Source organism: Astyanax mexicanus, chromosome 4 (genome assembly GCF_023375975.1).
Source record: "Astyanax mexicanus isolate ESR-SI-001 chromosome 4, AstMex3_surface, whole genome shotgun sequence".
NCBI lineage: Eukaryota > Metazoa > Chordata > Actinopteri > Characiformes > Acestrorhamphidae > Astyanax > Astyanax mexicanus.
In genome coordinates this window covers 54,505,155-54,526,591 of record NC_064411.1, presented here as the reverse complement: position 1 = coordinate 54,526,591, position 21,437 = coordinate 54,505,155, and the positions used below count along the sequence as shown (strand labels likewise).

The following is a 21,437-nucleotide window of genomic DNA, read 5'->3' as shown; positions in this document are numbered from 1 at the left end:
AATCTCGTAAAACGTATAATACATGGCTCCAGTCATCCTCTTCTTAATACAGTGCAATCGCCCTGTTCCATGTGCAGAAAACTACCCCAAAGCATGATGCTTCCACCCCCATGCTTCACAGTAGTCCTATAAATGTCCTATAAACACGGCCTGTGCAATTAAGACCAAAATGTTCTATTTTGGTCTCATCTGACCACAACATTTTCTTCCATGACTCCATGATTTAAGCCGGAGAAACTTCTGTGTCATGTTTTACACAAATCTTTTGTCATTTTATCCTTAAGAATTAAAGAAAACTGCTGAATAAACATTCATAGAGTTGTAAAGGCTACAGCAGATTTTCGAACACTCCCACCACCATGTTTAACAGATTGTAGTGGTATGGTATTTGGATCTTGGGCAGGAGACATCCAGATTTCTGTTGCATTGCAGTGCTGAGTTGGAGCCTCCACCACCTTTAAAAAGTGATTACAAAGCATTTTATACTCTTGACGTTGTTTTACAGCAATCTTTTAGTCATTTTAATCAAAAAATATATCAGAAAACTGCTGAATATGCTGAGTAAACTTTTGCGTAAAGTTGCGTCGGCCTCTGCTACACCTTCAGCACCCGCGTTACCAGTGCAGTGGTTCTTTTATTATATATTAGATTAAGATTAGCTTAAGGAGCAGATGGAGCTTCACGCTTTATGGTTCTTCAGAATTGCGACACATGTTCTGCTGGATTCCCGCTAAACGCGACTCAGCAGGATAATGGGTTTGAGAGGGATGGCCGGCTGCCATCAACAGTGTGCGTAGCTTTAGGGGAAGAGCGGTAAAAGCTGTTGGAAGCTGTTTACCTGACGGGAAACTTGCGCATAAGTCGTTTTATGTTTTTTTGTGTTCTTTTTGAAGCCGGTAGGAATCACCTTAATGGAGCATCTACGACCAGGAAGCCTTTTCTGCCCTTTGTTTTTGAAGAGGTTTGGGCGAAGACAATGATCCGACACCCTCCTGTCATTTGCGACTGTGTTTTTTATCCTCTTTTCCTTTGAAGTGTAAACAGAGCAGAATCTGTAAGCAATTACGGCGCGGCGGCGGAGGGGGGCTATAAAAGATAGCAGAGCCCCCACCAACACCTGTAGACGTGATTATCTTCAAACGAGCGACTCGGCAAATTAAAACGTCTGTTTTGTCACCTCGGCGGTGGTTTCCACCTACGCTCTCACCCCACAAAATACGGCTAACGCTAATTAAAATAGCGGCTAACCTCGCGCCAATCGTCAAACACAGGGCTGGAGGATTTAATTAGCCCCCTCCTTTATTTATCAGATAGCCGAGCAGTCATTCTAGAGTATTTAATATACTCAGGCTCAGGATAAGACCCGGCTATCAGGTGTTGCAGTAATAGCCTGTAAAAAAAAGTGTGTGTGTGTGTGTGTGTGTGTGTGTGTGCGGGCTCAGGTAAGTAATGAGCTCTAATATTACCCTTAGGCCTCTATAATTCATTTTGAAAGCTTCGAAAGCTGTCTTCCTCATAGGAGTCACATAGCCTGAAGAATCAGTTTGCTAGGGACAACATTTCTCCCAAATTTCTATATTAAAAATATCGTCATTAAGAGCATTTATTTGCAGAAAATGAGATTTGGTATATTGACCTCAAATAATGCAAAGAAAACAAGTTCATATTCATAAAGTTTTAGGAGTTTTAGGAGAGAAAAAGTACTGAAAAATTGTAATTGAGTAAAAGTACCTTTACTTTACTAAAATTCTACTCAAGTAAAAGTAAAAGTAGCCATCTAAAAATCTACTCGAGTAAAAGTAAAAATGATAAAACTACTTACTTCACATGCTTTTTCAGGTTTGATGTGGAAGTTTTGAAAGCTGACAGCTCTGTCATTGGGAGTTTTTCAATGTAGTAAAGTAAATTACTTGTGTCAAAAAGTACTTGAGTAAAAGTAAAATGACCTATTTTAAAAAAATTACTCACAAAATCTACTCAATTACAGTAACTTAAGTAAATGTAATTAATTACTTTCCACCTCTGGACATAATCAATATCTGGTGGAATAACCCTGGTTGGTTTTTAATCACAGTTTTTTTTTCATGCATCTTGGCATCATGTTCTCCTCCACCAGTCTTACACACTGCTTTTGGATAACTTTATGCTGCTTTACTCCTGGTGCAAAAATTCAAGCAGTTCAGCTTGGTTTGATGGCTTGTGATCAATCCGTGAAGAATGTGTTTTATAGAATTATTGATATAAGTATAAAGTGATAAATCTGTAGCAATTTGGAGTAATGGGATGCAAAACTTGGAAAAATTGTACATGCAGTTCTGCATAAACCAGTTTTGGAGACCTATAAAACTAGCATATTAAACTGTTATCGAATGACACCATTAAATTCTTGAAGAACTCACACCATACTATTAATAATTTAACCCTTTCACGCATGGTGTACACTACAGTGGACGCACATTTAAATGGCATTTAAAAAACAAACAATTTGCAATATATACTCCAAACCAGCAGGGGGCTGTCTTCTAAATCCACTCTTTATTGTGTAAAAAATAAATGTCTTTATTAATATTCTCAAAATTGAGATATTGCATCAGAAATCCAAGATGGCGACCAACAGTGGAAATGACAATATGACCTCTGGAATATCGGACAAATCTTTTTATTCTGCAAGAAATATGCAGTTTTTTTTTGTCTTATTAAAAATGTAGTAAGGAACACTTTTATGAAAGTTTTTTAAAAATTGGTGATATAGTGTTTTTCACTATATTGGACGTCATTCACCAATGGTAACATTTAGATTATAAGGACATTATTTGCTAAATTTGCTAAATTAGCTCTAATTATTGTTATTTTAATATATTATTAATATTATAATACTGTTATAGATATTTTATTATTATAATATTATATTAAAATTTGTAATTGTAAAAGTACCTTTAATTTACTAAAATTCTACTCAAAATTCTACTAAAAGTAAAAGTACCCATCTAAAAATCTACTCGAGTAAAAGTAAAAAGTACTCAATTTAAAATGTACTTTGAGTAAAAGTTACATAGTTACTTTTAATTATTTGATGTAAAAAAGTAAAAACAAATCATAAATTAAATTGTTTTTCATGAACTATTATTCCACATAATAATTTGGATCTTTCAGGAAGTATTTGTTCAGAACACCCCATAAAACATTTTCAAGAACAAGTGGCATAGATTAAGGTCATATAGGTGACTATAAACTGTATAATTATTGTTATTTTAATATATTATTAATATTATAATGCTGTTATAGATATTTTATTATTATAATATTATATTATTGAAGTATTATTATACATATTATATGTATATATTTATTAGTATTAGGGGTGGGCGATATGGCTCTAAAATAATATCGCGATATTTCAGGGTATTTTTGCGATAACGATATATCTTACTTGCCGATATAGGAAAACAGAAAAATAATTAATTAATTTCAGGAATATAGTATAATAGTATAACAGTATAATCATAATGTGGCAAAATAAATAATATAGCATAAAATAATATAATGCAGCAAAAAATATTGCAGAATATTTAGTGCATGCATATAAACTGCAGACTAAAACAATTATACAATAAATACACTAAAAGCTTCACAGTAAATAATAGACTACTTTAAGACAGAACAGCCCTTTTATCACGATATGGATTTTTAATATCATGATATTTCTTTATAACGATATATTGTATACGATATAATATTGCCCACCCCTAATTAGCATTATATATTTTTATAGGTATTATTATGGAAATATTATTGTAAACTAATTGGTAATTGTAAGTATGCTATCATTTCTATTATTTATTATATATTCCATCATAACAATATATCAATTGTAAGCTACTGGTAAAAATAGGGTAAAATAAGAATGTTTTGGATATTTTAACACTTGCTGGACTCTAATTTAAACTCTTGTGACTAATCAAATAAAAAAAATGAATATTGTAGCTTCAGGTTTATCAGAACCCTGTAGATGATAGGTTCTTATTGAATAAGGCTCATTTGGATATAAAATAAAAATCACATTATGCTGTTTGAATTGGACCCATCTGTAGAAGAGCTACAGCTTTTCTCTGGAGAACAGCAGGGCTGGAACAGCTGTCTGGGCTGTAATAAAGCGGTGTGAACGCTGTGGTGTCGGGAGGCCGTTTCCTCCTGAAATCCCAGCAGAAGCTTTAATCTAAATTGAATTATTGGTAATGAAGGTCCACAGGGACGGTTTCAGACACGGTTTCTCCACACATTAGAGGATCTACAGGATGCTGCAGTGACTTCAGTGTCTGGAATCAGGGGTGTGATGACTTACCGGCCTGTTAATGAAGATCATCATCATCATCATCGTTACTGTCATTAACCTTTGGAGGAAACCAATCTCTGTATTGAAGCATAGAAAACACAGCATCTTTTGTTAAAGGTGAAAACTTGCAGTAAACACACAGAGTGATCTATTTTAAGCGTTTATTTATTTTATTGCCACTGAAAACCCAAAAATCAGTGTCTCAGAAAATTTGAATATTATAAAAGACCAATTGGTACTTTTAGCAGTGTGGCCCGTGTTCCAAATCCTGCTGGAAAATGAAATCTGCATCTTCATTAGAGAGTCATGTCTGTCATCTGCTGGTGTTGATCCACTGTGTTTTATTATCAAGTCTAAAGTCAGTGCAGTTTTGTTTTCCCACAAAATCTTACAGCACTTCATATCTTACAGCTTCCCTCTGCTGCTGACAACTTTTATAGAGATGTGGATTTCATTTTCCAGCAGGACTTGGCTTCACACTGCCCACACTGTAGCCAAAAGTAACAAATGGCCTTGATTTTTGGGTTTTCGTTGGCTGTAAGTCGTAATCATCTACAATAAAAGTAATAAAAGTTTAAAATAGATCACTCTGTGTTTAATACATCTATATAATATATAAGTTTTAAATTTTGAACTGAATTACTGAAATAAAGCAAGTTTTCAATGATATTCTATTTTTTTTAGATGTACTAATACATGCAGAAAAATGAAGAGAGCACATCAGTTTCTGAATCAGTTTCTCTGATTTTGCTATTTATAGGTTTATGTTTGAGTAAAATGAACATTGTTGATTTATTCTACAAACTACAGACAACATTTCTCCCAAATTCCATATAAAAATATTGTAATTTAGAGCATTTATTTACAGAAAATGAGAAATGGCTGAAATAACAAAAAATATGCAGAGCTTTCAGACCTCAAATAATGCAAAGAAAACAAATTAATATTCATAAAGTTTTAAGAGTTCAGAAATAATCAATATTTGGTGGAATAAATCTGGTTTTTAATCACAGTTTTTTTCATGCATCTTGGCATCATGTTCTTCCCCTCCACCAGTCTTACACGCTGCTTTTGGATAACTTTATGCTGCTTTACTCCTGGTGCAGAAATTCAAGCAGTTCAGTTTGGTGGTTTGATGGCTTGTGATCATCCATCTTCCTCTTGATTATATTCCAGAGGTTTTCAGTTTGGTAAAATCAAGGAAATTCATAATTTTAAACTGGTTTCTTATTTTTTTTCCAGAGCTGTAGAATTCCAGAGTTCTTGTGTGTGAAAACAAACCAGAGACAATAAGCCCCTCCTCTAAATGAGCGTAGAATCATTTCCCATGTTAAATAATGCCACCAATTATCTTCTATTAAACATCTCTCGTTTCTCTTCTGTCAGCAGGCAGTGTTAACATGCTTCCTCTGAAGTAACATCATCCACATTTTAGTTGTTGCTTTGTTAATCTGGCAGAGTGAAGTTCTGCAGTAAATAATCACTCAGACGTAGAGCAGTTCTGTTCCTGACCTGAGGATATAAATCAGGAACACAATCAATGCCTCTGACAAACCCTGAGATTAGTCCTTCTACTTCCACTGACTGGCCACTTTATCGGAAACACCGACTTCTGTGTTTCCACTCACTCGCTGGCCACTTTATTAGAAACACCTTGCATCTTATGCTTCACTTTATTAAGAACACTTATTTGTTTGCTTCCACTTACTGGTCAGTTTATTGGAAACACCTTCCACTCCCTTTCCAGACACTTTACTGGGAACACCTTGCATCTTGTGCTTCAATTACTGGCCACATTATTGGAAACACCCACCTTCCACTCACTGGCCACAAGATAGAAGGTGTTTCTAATAAAGTGGCCATCCAGCCGAGAGTGGGTGTTTCCAATAATGTGGCCAGGGAAAGAAACACCCACCTTCCACGCACTGGCCACATTATTGTAAACACCCCCCTTCCATGTCCTTCCGCTCATTTTTTGGCCACTTTATTGGAAACACCTTCTACCTTGTGCTTCCACTGCCTGGCCACTTTATCGGAAACACCCACCTTCTACTGAATGGCCAGTTTATTAGAAACACCAACACTTGTGCTTCACTTTCTGGCCACATTATCGGAAACACCCACCTTCCACTTGATGGCCACTTTATTAGAAACACCTTGCATCTTATAATTCCACTCACTCACTGGCCATTTTATTGGAAACACCTACTTTGTGCTTTGACTCCCCGGCCACATTATTAGAAACACCCACCTTCTACTCACTGAATGGCCAGTTTATTAGAAACACCAACACTTGTGCTTCACTCCCCGGCCACATTATTAGAAACACCCACCTTCTATTCACTGAATGGCCACTTTATTAGAAACATGTTCACCTTGTGCTTCCACTCCCTGGCCACATTATAGGAAACACCCACCTTCTACTGAATTGCCATTTTATTAGAAACACCTTCTACCTTGTGTTTTAATTCTCTGGCCACATTATTGGAAAAAAAAAAAAACACATTCCACTCACTGGCCACTTTAACAGAAACACCTTCTAACTTGTGCTTCCACTCCCTGGCCACATTATTGGAAACACCCACCTTCCCCTTCATGGCCATTTTATTAGAAACACCTTTTACCTTGTGCTTCAATCACTGACTGGCCACTTTATTGGAAACCCAAACCCCATTAACACCTCATATAAAGCTAGACTGCCATCTAGTGGTGAACAACCACAATCACACTGGTGCAGAGAGACAGAGTACAATACAATTTATTATTTCATATTTTCACTTGATGTCTTTCACCAAAAATATTTAATGAGACACATTCACATCAAGGTAACTCACCACCACCCCGGTGGGAGAATCTGCTGCACGGGGAAATGAAATATAGCTTTTAGTTACAGGCTGAAATTAAAATAAAACTAAAATAAGCACAATTACACTGATCACAAGCATGCCTCACTCTGCTAAAGAGAAACATGCAGCTTTAAAAACTGTGAAAAACTCAAATTACCATATTTACACTCCGGATCTCATGCACTCCTCTAACAGAAACGGACATCATGCACACACACACGTTCACAACCAAGCATAATATTATGACTAGGTGTGGGCAATATTACATCGTATACAATATATTGTGACGCAGAAATATCATGATATTAAAAATCCATATCGTGATAATAGGGCTGTTCTGTCTTAAAAGTAGTCTATTATTTACTGTGAAGCTTTAGGTGTATTTATTGTATAATTGTTTTAGTTTGCAGTTTATATGCATGCACTAAATATTCTGCAATATTATTTGCTGCATTATATTATTTTATGCTATATTATTTATTTTGCCACATTATGATTATACTGTTATACTATTATTTCATTATTTATTCCTGAAATGAATGAATTATTTTAGTTTTCCCATATCGCCAAGTATATTGTTATCGCAAAAATACCCTAAAATATTGTGATATTATTTTAGAGCCATATCGCCCACCCCTAATTATGACCACCTCCGTTATGAGTGGATCAGATGGTGTTTTTAAACACTGTGTTTAATCTCTCACTGTCCTACACTCTATTACACACTCCTACCTACAGCTGAAACACCTTGTAGATACAGTAAAGTCAGAGACCAGAGATCTGAATCTGTTGCTGCACAGCTTACAGTCTACATCATCCTCTAGTTCGTCATCAGTGATTACAGGACACTTCCCTCAGGACGCTTCCCACAGGACGTCACCCATAGTAGGCTGCCCACAGGACACTGCCCACATGACGCCTCCCACAGGACGCAACGCACGCAGGACTCTTTCCATAGGACAGCATGCACAAAGGACTTTTCTTTGTTTCTTTACTTAGTTGAGTAGACGTTGCCCACAGGACTCCTCCTACAGGACACTTTCCACAGAACGCTACCCACAGGAAGCCTCTCAAAGGACACTGCCCACAGGATGCCTTCCACTGGACGCTGCCCACAGAACACCATGCACACAGGACGCCTCCTACAAGACTCAGAAAGCCCACAGGACACCTCCTACAAGACACTGCCCACAGGACACCTTACACAGGAAGCCTCCCACAGGACACCTTACACAGGAAGCCTCCCACAGGACACCGCACACAGGAAGCCTCCCACAGGACACCGCACACAGGATGCTTCCTACAAAACACTGCCCACAGGAAGCCTCCCACAGGACACTGTCCACAGGAAGCCTCCCACAGGACACCTTACACAGGAAGCCTCCCACAGGACACCTTACACAGGAAGCCTCTTACAGGACACTGCCCACAGGAATCCTCTTACAGGACACTGCCCACAGGAATCCTCTTACAGGACACTGCCCACAGGAATCCTCTTACAGGACACTGCCCACAGGAAGCCTCCCACAGGACACTGTCCACAGGAAGCCTCCCACAGGACACCTTACACAGGAAGCCTCTTACAAGACACTGCCCACAGGAATCCTCTTACAGGACACTGCCCACAGGAATCCTCTTACAGGACACTGCCCACAGGAAGCCTCCCACAGGACACCTTCCACAGGATGCTTCCTACAAAACACTGCCCACAGGAAGCCTTTTACAGGACACTGCCCACAGGAAGCTTCTTACAGCTACATAGTGAACTATATGATCAGTGGAGCTGAAACAATGATAGATTAATGGGTGTGGAAACAAGGAGGTGGTCATAATGTTATGCTTGATTAATATATACACACATACACACACACACACACACACACACAAAATAAATCACACTGAAGGATTGAGTCTGAGGATGGAGTTAGTAATGGATCACAGTGAGAGTAGAAGCGCTACATTAACCACCCGTCCAGTGTGCTGTTCTGTCAAAAGAAGAAAAGACAAAAGAAGAAAAGAACAAAACTACAAAAAAAAACCGAAAACAACAACGAACAAACACTAACACACAGAAATACCCTTTTAAAACCTACACCATTAAAAAAAGAAACCAAAAAACTAAAGGAAAACATGGTTCCAGATTTGGTAGAAACGTAGCGCTTCATCTACAGCGGTTCAGGAGTCAGCAGTCAGTGTTTGAACTATGATGAGCGGAGAGATTCATACAGGATGGAGGGATGGAGGGATTGATCTTCAGTCTGGGAGGAGTTCCATGCATGAAAAGAGTATCTAAACTGGGATTAACAGATAACGAAACAAAAAAAAACCTATTTCCACTCGATTATCAGTCAGTGAAATCCTCTTTAGACCGATACTTAATCTATAAAATCAATAAACTGTCTACTAACCTGCAACCCAAATGTAGCCGAATAGCTTAAAATTTTCCCCCAAAAAATCTGTGCACTTTATAATCCGGTGCTCCTTATGTATGAATTTTACCAGTCAGGTATTAAAGAGCAGTAAAGACACTCTGCTGAAGTACAGAGTTATAAGGGTGAGTTTGTTTTAGTGAAGTTTCTCCAGCACTAAGGCTAGGTGCAGCAGCATTAGCATTAGTTGCTAACCGTGTTGAAACAAGCTGATGGTGCTCTGGCTTACCAGAACACTCAGGATTCCTTAGTATAGCGCCATTGGGCAGCATTTATGTACAGCTAGCGCTGTAGTTAGCGGCTAACGCTAATGCTGCTGCACCTAGCCTTAGTGCTGGGGAAACTTGAACACTGAAAACGGAAGCGATTTACTCACCCAAATAAACAGTTTATAGAAGAAAAATCTGTGTAGATTAACTTTAAGGATAAATTTTTTTGTAAGAATTACAGTTTTGTTTACTTAGCTTCCCCTTTAGAAGGGAAACATGGCGGCACCCTTGCTCACTTTGATTAAGGCGTCCTTAGTAGTGTCGCTTAATGCACCTTATAATCCGAAAAATACGGATATAATAAATGCAATATTGGTATGGACTGGGGTATAAAGTACTAATCAAACGTTTGGATACAGTAAATGAATAGTAAAGTGATCCAGACTATGAAGGAACACATAAGGAATCATGTAGTAACTTAAAAGTGTATAAAATATAACAAAAAATAAAAAGGAATTTGTGAGACTCTTATCTTGGGTTGGGTGCTTTTAACTTGCTCTAATTCTGGGGGAACTCTTGCTCTTCCTTTTGTTGGGACTGAGTCCTGATGAGTGCCAGTTCCATCATTATGTTTTTGATGGTCTTTGCTGTGACTGCACCTGAGGATACTTTTAAAGTTCTTGAAATTCTTTTTTTTGGATTGACTTAGTTGAGTAGTTTTTGCCTTAATATATGGATTAAAACACTAGGTTTGTGCCATATCGTATCATTCGCAATAATAGAGCCAACATTTTTGAATATGGTGAATGTGAAATATCGTTCCATATCAGCCAAAAGAAAAATTCACACTGTTCTCATTTTCCACTATATATCTACTAGAGACAGATTATATTTGCCCAGTATCATTTATTTTACTTTAATCCTGGATATATGGAGATATTATTTGGAGTGCATTATTATTAGTAGTATCATGACATTCTGGATCAGGATTGACTTCTGTTACAAATCTGATAAAAAATTTTAATATCTCATTTAGGAGTGTTTCATATCATATTATATGGTATGCAATAATACAAATAAATGTAGATTTAGTTGCAGTAGTGTAATATATGTAAAATATATATTTTTTTAAATAAGAAAAAAAGCCATGAAATATTGTGATATTATTTTAGGGCCATATATCGTCCACCCCTGCTACCAACTGATGCTCTCAAACACTTTATTAAGAGACAAGAAACTCAGGTACTTAATTAACTCTTGATGAGTTCAGCACAGCTGTTAACTGAAAGCATGAATTCCTGGAGACTCTACCTCATAAAACTGACTGAGAAAATCCAGTTTTTTTTGTTTAATAAATAATTCCATATGTTTTTCTTCATAGTTTGGATGACTTTACTAATAATCTACTATAATATATTAATCTATTGGGGATTGATAATCTCTGATCTCTTTATTTGTGTAGTTTCTGACACTGCAAACCTAAATTTAACCCAAAAAATATATTCATCCTGGCTGATCGGCTACATTTGGGCTCAGGAGAGAAAATCCTTGCTGTCCAATAAAAAACACCTATCTCCATTTTTGTCGATTTTTAGTTTACTACATAATTTGAACAGACAAACTGTCCCTTACACTGTGCCAAAATGTCTTGATGAACGGACCAATAGAAACTGTTCAAAATGACCTGGAATAAACTCTTTTTACATTGACTTCCATTGAAAGTTTACAAGGTTTTTTCTCTCTCCTGTAAAGTTGCTGTTTTGGAGATACGTGTTTTTCATTGGGCAGCTACGAAATGCATGTTTATTCTCTTTTTTCACTCAAACTATCGCTTTAATTTACTCAAAAAACAGATTTCAAACTAAGATTTGTGTTGAACATGGAGCTTAATAATTCAGTCCTCAGTGAGACTCTGCTCTTTTTTTAAACTCACATCATTAATTATTAAAGACTCGTTCAGGAGAAATGATTCAGACGTTAAACATTTTTTAAACAGTCTAATTCAACTTAATTCAACTCAATTCAGCTCAACTCGACTTGACTCACAGCCAAAGGCACTCTGTCTGTCTGTCTTTCCTTCCTTTAGCGTATTTTTATATATAATATATTATAAGAGCTGCCCTCCACACGCCCCGCAGAGACGAGACGATCTGAGACGAGACGAGACGAGACGATGCTCCACCTTGTGCTTCAACAGGTTCTTGGTTCTCTTCCTGGTTATTGATCTCAAGTCTCTGGTGGTTCTGAAGCTCAGTTTTTGCTTTCCTCCCACGCTGGTAGTCTGTTCACCACGGCTTTGTGGTCTATGTTAACGCTGGCCAGCACCCCCCCCGGATTCTTCTCCGAGCCCGAGTAGTCGATCTCCTCCCCTTTAAGAGTGGTCATGTGACCACCCAGAGCCTTTAAAATGGCGTTCCCGGCGCAGATGTCCCATTTCTTGATGAAGGTCACGTGGATGTACATGTCTGCCTTCTCGTATTCTTCATCAGAAGCGTCGAGTAGAGCGAGAACCTTGTATCCTGTGAAAATAAGGGAAAAAATATATATATGTATACCATTATTAAATCATGGTGATCCATGAACATCCAACTATAGCCAACTACAGCCAATTATAGCCATATCATGTGATTCACTCCTCCCATCTCACAGGTCTAAAGGCCAATTTATCCTTCTGCATCGAATCTACACTGTAGCCTACGCGTATCCAGAGAGAGTGCGCTACGTACTAGTAGCTCTCCAGCCCAGAGGGTTGTTGAACCCAATTGCAGAACAGTTGATCTCAAAGCAGGTAAACCCAAGAAGAAAGGAATAAAAAATATATATAAATAAATAGTGCTGGACACAATATATTCCTTAATTTCAGTCGATATGATATAATTTATATGATATAAAAAGGCCTCAGAAAAACTGCTAAAAATCCCTGCAATGGAAATCTGTACGGTACTGTCTGAAATTTTAATGTAAGTCTTTAAATCCTCCTCTCACAAAAAAACTTTAGAAATACTTTAGAAATAAAAAAAATGATCAGAATAAATCAATGCTTACTTTTATTTGCATGTAGCAAAATAAAAAAAAAATATTACATCTCTGTCAAACACAAACCTATAACCTATATACATATATATTACCAATATAAACAACTTTACATTACAACAGAGGCAGAGCTTCTTATTCTTTTGTAAATATATTTAACAGATCAAAACAAAAGTACTTCAACCAGGATAGGGAATACAAAAAGACGTCATATATAGAAAGGGATCATGATATCCCCATCAAATAAACAAACCTATATCAACTATAAATAACTTAAATACAACATAACCTACAAAAGTGCTTCAGATATTGTGTGCACGCTCCAATACACTACTACTGCCCCAGATAGTGAATTGGGACACAGCCGTGAAAAAACGCCCTTATAAGGAGATAGAGAGTTTGAGAAAGGGCAGAAAAACAAGAACGGGCAAAAACTACAGTAAAGTCACGCCGAGCGCGACCAAGAGAGAGACAGATGAGGAATGTAAACATAAGCTCACCAGAGAAGCATTTTATTTCTTAATTTTTTCATTCTTGTTTAAACAACCACAAGGGCCAAATGTTTCATGCTTGAAGGCCTGGCGTAGGGTATGATGCGGCGTGTAGGCTACGCCGCAGGTTCGAAGCAGAAGTAGAAATCGGCCTTAAGTCTTATTAGTGGATTATGCAGCAATTATACTCGCATAAGTTCACTTTTTTTTACAAAATTTCATGAAATATCATAAAGTTATCAAATTCATGAAGAATAACCTATGGAATTCTTTCCTCACAAACCAGAATATGTTTTATATTTTACATTTCTCAAAAGATAGAGACAGTTTTGCACATCTCTGCTGGATTTTCTTTAGGTTTATGAGGTAGAGTCACCTGGAATTCAGGCTTTCAGTTAACAGCTGTGCTGAACTCATCAAGAGTTAATTACTTGAATTTCTTGTCTCTTAATAAAGTGTTTGAGAGCATCAGTTAAAGTAAAGTAGTGAAGAGGTAGAGTTACAGGTATACAGTGAATAGTGAATATCAAAAACCATCAAAAACATTATAATGATGGTGGAACTGGCACTCATCAGGACAGCTACCCAGATAAGAGCACCTAAATGCTTCTTCACAAAGTATTTGGGTTTGTTTAACAGTAATGTTACGTTACTACATGATTCCTTTTGTGTTCCTTCATAATCTGATAGATCACTTTACTATTCATTTACTTTATTTTTCTTAAGAAAGATGTGCAAATGCTTATGTCTAGCTTTGTGCATCATGTTTACTGCCAGCATTAGAGCAGTGGAACTGTGTCTCTGGAATGATGAGGTTGGGGAGTTGCTGAACGCAATCAAATCCTCACAGCACTTGTATAAAATCTTATCTGGACAGTAGCAGGAGCTCAAAGTGAACCTGTGAATTTCAGCAAGCCATCAGATTCAGAACCCCTGACTGCAGAGAGAGGATGATGAGAGCAGAAGTGCAGTACCTGCGCCACCTGCTGGTATGATGTCAGTATTGTTCCCGAAGGCCTGCTGAACGAAGCTCTTCACTCTGCCTGAATGAGAGCGTGATACGATGACCTTGGGGTTGTTGGAGTTGTAGGAATCGCGAGGCTTGATGTTCCCTCCTTCACCCACCATCCCCCACGCTGAGAACAGCAGAGAGAACAACAGATTAAACAGGATTAAACAGAGCTGGAAGAAATCCTCAGGGACTTTAAAACATTTACATTTAGTTACATCAAGAACAGAACACCTACTGACACTTACTGACAAATAGAATAGAAGTTAATGGATGTTTGCTTCAGAATCCAATCATTGAATGTTTGAGTTTCAAGTAAATTAGTTGTTAACTTTAGTTTGTAAAAGGACAGAAATGTATAGCAGTTACTGGTCAATGGTGCCACCCAATGGTACTACCAAATGGTACTCCCCAATGATGCTGCACAATGAAACTCCTTAATAGTATTGGGCAATAGTGCTTCCCAAATGGTGCTCCACAATGGTTCTGCCCAAATGATTGACCAAAGGGTACTCCCCAATAATGGTTCCTAACGATACTGCACACTGGTACTCCCTAAAAGTATCCCCCAATGGTACACCCCCCTCCCCCATTGGTACTCCCTTACAAGTATAGCCCAATAGTCCCTAATAGTATTGCACAATGTCACTGCACAATGTTATTGCCCAATTGTCCAACAGTACTCCACAATGGTACTGCATACTGCCATTGGTGCTCCTAAATGGTGCTGTTCAATGGTACTGTTCAATGATGACTTCCAAAAGTACTCCCCAATAAAACACCCTCAAAAGGTACAGGCCAATGGTACTCACTAATGGTACTGCACAATGGTTCTGCATAAAGGTGCTTCCCATTAATGCTCCCAAATGGTGCTACTTAGTGTCCAGTGGAGCTACACAATGGTACTTCCATAGGGTGCTCCACAATGGTGCAGCCAAAATGAACTGTCAAAGAGTATCTTCCAACAATGGTTCCTACGATGCTGCACATCAGTATTACCTAAAAGTATCCCCCAATGGTGATGCCCAAAGGTACTCCCCAATAAAACTCCCCACTGTTTGCCTAATGTTACCCCTCCAATGAACCTCCCTCAAAGGTACTGCCCAATGGGGCTCCTTAATAGTATTGCACATTAGCACTGCATAACCATTAATGCTCCCAAACGGTGCTGCCCAATGGTACTGTTCATTAGTACTGTTCATTAGTACTGTTCATTAGTACTGTTCATTAGTACTGTTCATTGGTGACTCCCAAAGGTACAACCAAATGGAACTCACTAATGATACTCACTGCCAAATGGAGCTACACAATGGTACTTCCCACAATGGTATGGCCCAACTGTACTGCATAACCATTGGTGCTAACCAAAGGTAGTCTTCAATGAAACTCCCTCAAAAGGTACAACCCAATTATATTCACTAATGATGCAACTGCACAATGGTACTACCCAGTGGTACTCCTTAACAATAGTGCCCCATTGGTGCTACATAAGGGTGCTCATAAGGGTACAATGGTAACTTCTAATGGTACTCCCCAAAGATACTCCCCAACCGCACTCGCTATTATTAGTTATGATGCTCACTAACAATAGCGCACAATGGTACTCCCAAAAAATACTCTCTAACATTATTACCCCATTGATGGTACATAAGGGTGCTCTCCAATGGTGTTGCCCAATGATACTGTTCAATGGTGAGTACTTCCCAAAGGTACTCTCAAATAAACCCCCCCAACGACACTCGCTAAATGGTGCGGCTCCAATGGTGCAGCTCCAACAATGTTCCCTAGCAATTGTGCACAATAGTACTACAAAAAGGTACTCCCCAATGGTACTCACTACAGTGGTGATCACAGTTGCTCACCATTAAAACTCCCAAGTGGAACCCCTCCCAAATAAAACTCTCCATTGGTACTCCCCAATGGTATTCCCAAATGGTACTCCCTAACAATTATTTGCACGAGATTTGGCACAAAACACTGGGATACACTTTTAAACAGCAGCCTTAAAAATATGGGAAAGCCTTAAACTATTAGTAGCAGTCACTCTTCTGCCAGCAGTAAAGGGTTAATTTTTCAGGCTGTTGGTTTAGGTAGTTAAACAGACACACCTGTGTACCCAGTGAAGGGTTTGTGGATCACGCCTATAACAGGATCCCCGTCCACAGCCACACACACCATGGTCGTCACATACTGCCTCAGGTTTTCTGTTAGAAACAGGAAACAATGCAGAAGTGCAGTTTAAAGTTTGTACAAGTGCAGTATTACATTACTGTACACACCCTGAGTCATTTACTTCTGTTAAAACCACACAATACATCACATCATTCAGCTCTGTTGCTGGATCAGGTTATTCTCTGATTTTGCTATTTATAGGTTTAGGTTTGAGTAAAAGGAACATTGTTGTTTTATTCTATAAACTACAGACAACATTTCTCCCAAATTCCAAATAAAAATATTGTAATTTATAACATTTATTTGCAGAAAATGAGAAACGGCTGAAATAACAAAAAAACTCAAATAATGCAAAGAAAACAAGTTCATATTCATAAAGTTTTAAGAGTTCAGAAATCTATTATTATTTGTTGGAATAAGCCTGGTTTTAATCAGTTTTTTTTTTTCATGCATCTTGGCATCATGTTCTCCTCTACCAGTCTTACACACTGCTTTTGGATAACTTTATGCTGCTTTACTCCTGGTGCATGGCTTGTGATCATCCGTCTTCCTGGTTTGGTTTATTAGAATAAAAGTGGTTTACTCTAATAAATACAGATTATAAATGTAAACTATTATTGTTATATTATCTTATGATTAAAGTGTGAAGTTTTACACATTTTACACAGTTTTCTCAGCCAGCTTCATGTGTGGCTTTCAGTTAACAGCTGTGCCTCGTCAAGAGTTGCTATACAGTGAATAGTCAATATTTGAGTAATGTTCTAATCCAGATTATGAGAAGCAAGAACTAGTAAAGAAAAAATGAATAAGTCGTAGAGACTATCAAAAACATTGTGATGGAACTGGCACTCATCAGGACCACCCCAGGAAAGAAGGGCAAGAGTTCCCTCTGTTGCACAGGATATGTTCAGCATCAGTAATGTCATTAATAAATATATATGATATGTTTTTAGTGTTAAAACTATATTAGGATCAGCCAATCTGACAAGAAAATACATTGCACTACCTAAACACATTACCATGATACACAAAATGTATTTGCGATATTTTTATATACAATATACCAACATTTATCACAATAAAACACTAAAATAGTGTCATATAACGAGCCTAGATTATATTGATGTTAGGTTCAAATATGTCCACTATAAGTACATTAATATTCTAGAAAATTTTTAAATAATTTGTTATATTGTCTCTTTGTTTTTGCCTATATTATTCATTTAATTCATTTTAATCAGCATAAGTCAAAATTACAGAGATGCCAAAAGTCATGGGATAGCAGTATGTAAACGTATTAATAAGTTATACCTCAGTTAGTGTCTTGGGAACGTTCACACCTGTATAAGCTGTGAGGTAAAGATGAAAACACACACCTGTGTACTCCTGAGTGGCGTCCAGTGGATCGATCCACACGGTCACACTGTCTGCAGGAACCAGTTTACCTGCAGGGATCTTGTTGAGGATCTCACTGGGGATATTGCGCATCCATATGGTGGCTTCTCCATCTGAGTTATCATGCTCCTCTGAGTTCACCTGGAAAATAAAGAAGTTTTTTTAATTAAACACCAAATCAGGACACATGGATCTCCAGACCATGCCTCGCAATGCCATGATGAGGTCAATGATTCTCAAATCAGATCATCTGTTGAGATTGAGACTGTCCACTGGGGGGACTGAAATGTGATTTCAACAAATCTGATTCGCCTGCAGTCTGAACACAGCTATAAATGGTATATAATTTGATATGGGCTGGCAGTCTGAATATAGAATTAGGTCAATGGTCTGTTGGAATGACCATTGACTCACCTGTGTTCTCCATCTACCACCAGTTCTCCATTTTAACTTACCTGTAGGTAAATGCAGGTGTTTTAGGTTTGTAAGTAAACCCTACTTGATCAACAACACCTCGATACCACCAACCCTCCACCCTTGCTACATCTCCAACCCCAGCTCACCTGTAGATAGGGGTAGGTGTTCATCAGTTAGAGCCCAATCCTCTACTCACTATCTACCATCTACCACCAATTTCCCAACCACAGCTCACCTGTAGATAGGGGTAGGTGTTCTTAAGCAGGTAGATACCCCTCACCCTTCATCTACCACCACATCTCCAACCATAGCTCACCTGTAGGTAAATACAGGTCTGTCTCCAAGTCAACCCACCTGGTAGTAAACCCTACCTGGCCAATGTGTTTTTTTTATCAGGTAAATACTGCCAACCCTTCACATACAAACCAACCCTCAACCTCCACCTATCACCTGTTCTCTATCTCACACAACTTCTCCAAACACAGCTCACCTGTAGATAGGGGTAGGTGTTCTGTATCAGGAAGAGCCCAATCCTCCACCCACTATCTACCATCTACCACCAGTTCTTCACCCTCAGCTCACCTGTAGATAGGGGTAGGTGTTCTTGAGCAGGTAGATACTACCAACCATTTACCTATGACCCAACCCTCCATCTACCACTATATCTCCAAACTTAGCTCACCTGTAGATAGGGGTAGGTGTTCTTGATTAGGTAAATACCCCCACCTACATCTCCAACCCTAGCTCTTCACCTACCAGCACATCTCCAACTCAGCTCACCTATAGATAGGGGTAGGTGTTCATCAGTTAGAGCCCAATCCTCTACTCACTATCTACCATCTACCATCAGTTTTCCAACCACAGCTCACCTGTAGATAGGGGTAGGTGTTCTTAAGCAGGTAGATACCCCTCACCCTTCATCTACCACTACATCTCCAACCCCAATCTCACCTATAGGTAAAGGCAGGACTGTCTTTAAGTCAACTCACCAGGTAGTAAACCCTACCTGGTCAATGTGTTTTTTTTATCAGGTAAATACCACCAACTCTTTACCTACAACCCAACCCTTAACCCCCGCCCTCCATCTATCACCTGTTCTTTATCTCTTACAACTTCTCCAACCACAGCTCACCTGTAGATAGGTGTAGGTGTTCTTGAGCAGGTAGATACTACCAACCATTTACCTACGACCCAACCCTGCATCTACCACTATATCTCTAACCTTAGCTCACCTGTAGATAGGGGTAGGTGTTCTTGATTAGGTAAATACCCCCTCCAACATCTCTAACCCTAGCTCTTCACCTACCAGCACATCTCCAACCCCAGCTCACCTGTAGGAAGTGGTAGGTGTTCTTGATCAGGTAAATACCCCACCTAAATCTCCAACCCCAGCTCTTCACCTACCAGATCGGGGTAGGTGTTCTTCTTCAGTTAGAGCCCAATCCTACACCCACTATCTACCATTTACCACCAGTTCTCCAACCCCAGCTCACCTGTAGATAGGGGTATGTGTTTTTGATCAGGTAGATTCCCCTTACCTCCACCTCCCACCAGCTCTCCATCTACCACTACATCTCCACCATCAGCTCACCTGTAGATAGGGGTAGGTGTTCTTGATCAGGTAGTACATCTTCCTGTGGGAGTTGAGGTCTCCCAGTGTGAGCATCTCATTGGCTCCCTCTTTGGTCTTCCCCTTTGATCTCTGTTCCAGGGTGTCCTCCTCGCGGATGCGCTTCACCTCGCGGCCGCCCTGCACCGCGGCCTCCAGGGACAGCGCGAGCAGCTCCCGCAGGTCCACCGTCCTCTTCTGCCGGAACGCGGCCAGCCGGCTGGAGAGAACCCCGGCGTACAGGTGGTAGATCACCCCGACCCCGAGCAGGCAGAACACGGCCACCCCGAGCGGGGAGAGCCGGATACCCATGGGTGCCATCGGTGCTCCTTACACCAGAACCTCCAGGAACCCTTCAGGAACCTGCAGAATCCTCAGGAACCTTCTGGACGCGCCTCCTACCCACCAGCTGGAGAGCTAGCTAGCTGTTCTGGACGCTTGCAGGCATCTGCATGGCTTTCCAACGCTATTTTTCCAATAATTAGGATAAATAATGATATTTCCACACTTCTAACAAACTCAACACTGTATCTACACGTTCTTCCAGACGCTCTAGACCTTAAATCCGTCCAAAATCGCTCCAAAAAACCCAAAAGTGTCCGACTTTCCTAAGAACAAACACCCACAGTGTTGGGAAGAAGCTCAGGAAAGCTTGTTCCACGTCCGCGGTGGACGCTCAGCACATAACCGGGACCGTCCCAATTTACTCCATGCTCCCTATGTAGTGCACTACTTCACAGGAAAAAAAAATAATGTATGCTATAAGTCGATAAAGCAATATATGTTTATATGTCATATATTGCACAAAAAACGTTCTAAAGCGTTTAAATCGATTATACTGCTGTAACAAATTCAAATAAATGCATTTAATAAAAGGACATTAGTTCCCTACGTAGGGAACGTGGAGAAATTTGAGCCGCGCCCACAGAAGCGAAGGTTTCCCTTCCGGGTTGACCCCAGCGGAACGCGAGGGCGCGTTCCAAACCAAATAACGGGTTCAGAGAAGTGGTACCCTATGGAGTGTGCACTACTATATGCAGTATTTATTATTTTTAAAAAGTTCTGAATTGTAGATTAATACTAAAATGATCTATATACATATATCAAACTATAAAAATGGAATTATTTAGTTAACAAAAAAAGTGTTAAACACCAAAATACTCTGGTAATGCTGGATGAACTTGCAACAGAGGTAACTCTTGCTCTTCCTTTTCTGGACTGGTCCTGATGAGTGCCAGTTCCATCATTATAATGTTTTTGATGGGTTTTGCATTGACTGCACTTGAGAATACTTTCAAAGTTCTTGAAATTCTTCTTTTTGGATTAACTGACCTTTATTTCTTCTTTTTCTTTACATAGTTGAGAAGTTTTTGACATAATATGGATTAGAACAGAGATTCTCAAGTGGTGGGTTGGGACCAAAAGTGTGCCACATACACCTTCTGGGCGGGTTGCAGACAGCTTAAAAAAAAAAATACATTAAAAATAAAAAAA

At 39.0% G+C, this 21,437-nt stretch overlaps 1 protein-coding gene across 11 annotated transcripts; it reads right to left on the bottom strand.

The window, feature by feature from the left end:
* Positions 1-7,073: 7,073 nt before the first annotated feature.
* Positions 7,074-20,620, bottom strand: bpnt2 (3'(2'), 5'-bisphosphate nucleotidase 2). Of its 11 annotated transcripts, none has more exons than XM_049478885.1 (7): positions 19,926-20,620; positions 17,899-18,058; positions 16,459-16,554; positions 14,316-14,477; positions 8,715-12,336; positions 8,463-8,574; positions 7,074-8,406 (listed from the first exon to the last, which is right to left on the bottom strand). In XM_049478885.1, the coding sequence occupies exons 1-5, from the start codon at positions 20,262-20,264 to the stop codon at positions 12,068-12,070; spliced, it is 1,026 nt and encodes a 341-aa protein (XP_049334842.1). In that variant the 5' UTR covers positions 20,265-20,620; the 3' UTR covers positions 7,074-8,406; positions 8,463-8,574; positions 8,715-12,067. The 11 variants fall into 11 exon arrangements, with proteins under 11 accessions (XP_049334842.1, XP_049334843.1, XP_049334844.1 ...); XM_049478886.1 differs by having other exon boundaries at positions 8,491-8,574; XM_049478887.1 differs by having other exon boundaries at positions 8,519-8,574.
* Between the last annotated feature and the right edge of the window lie 817 nt (positions 20,621-21,437).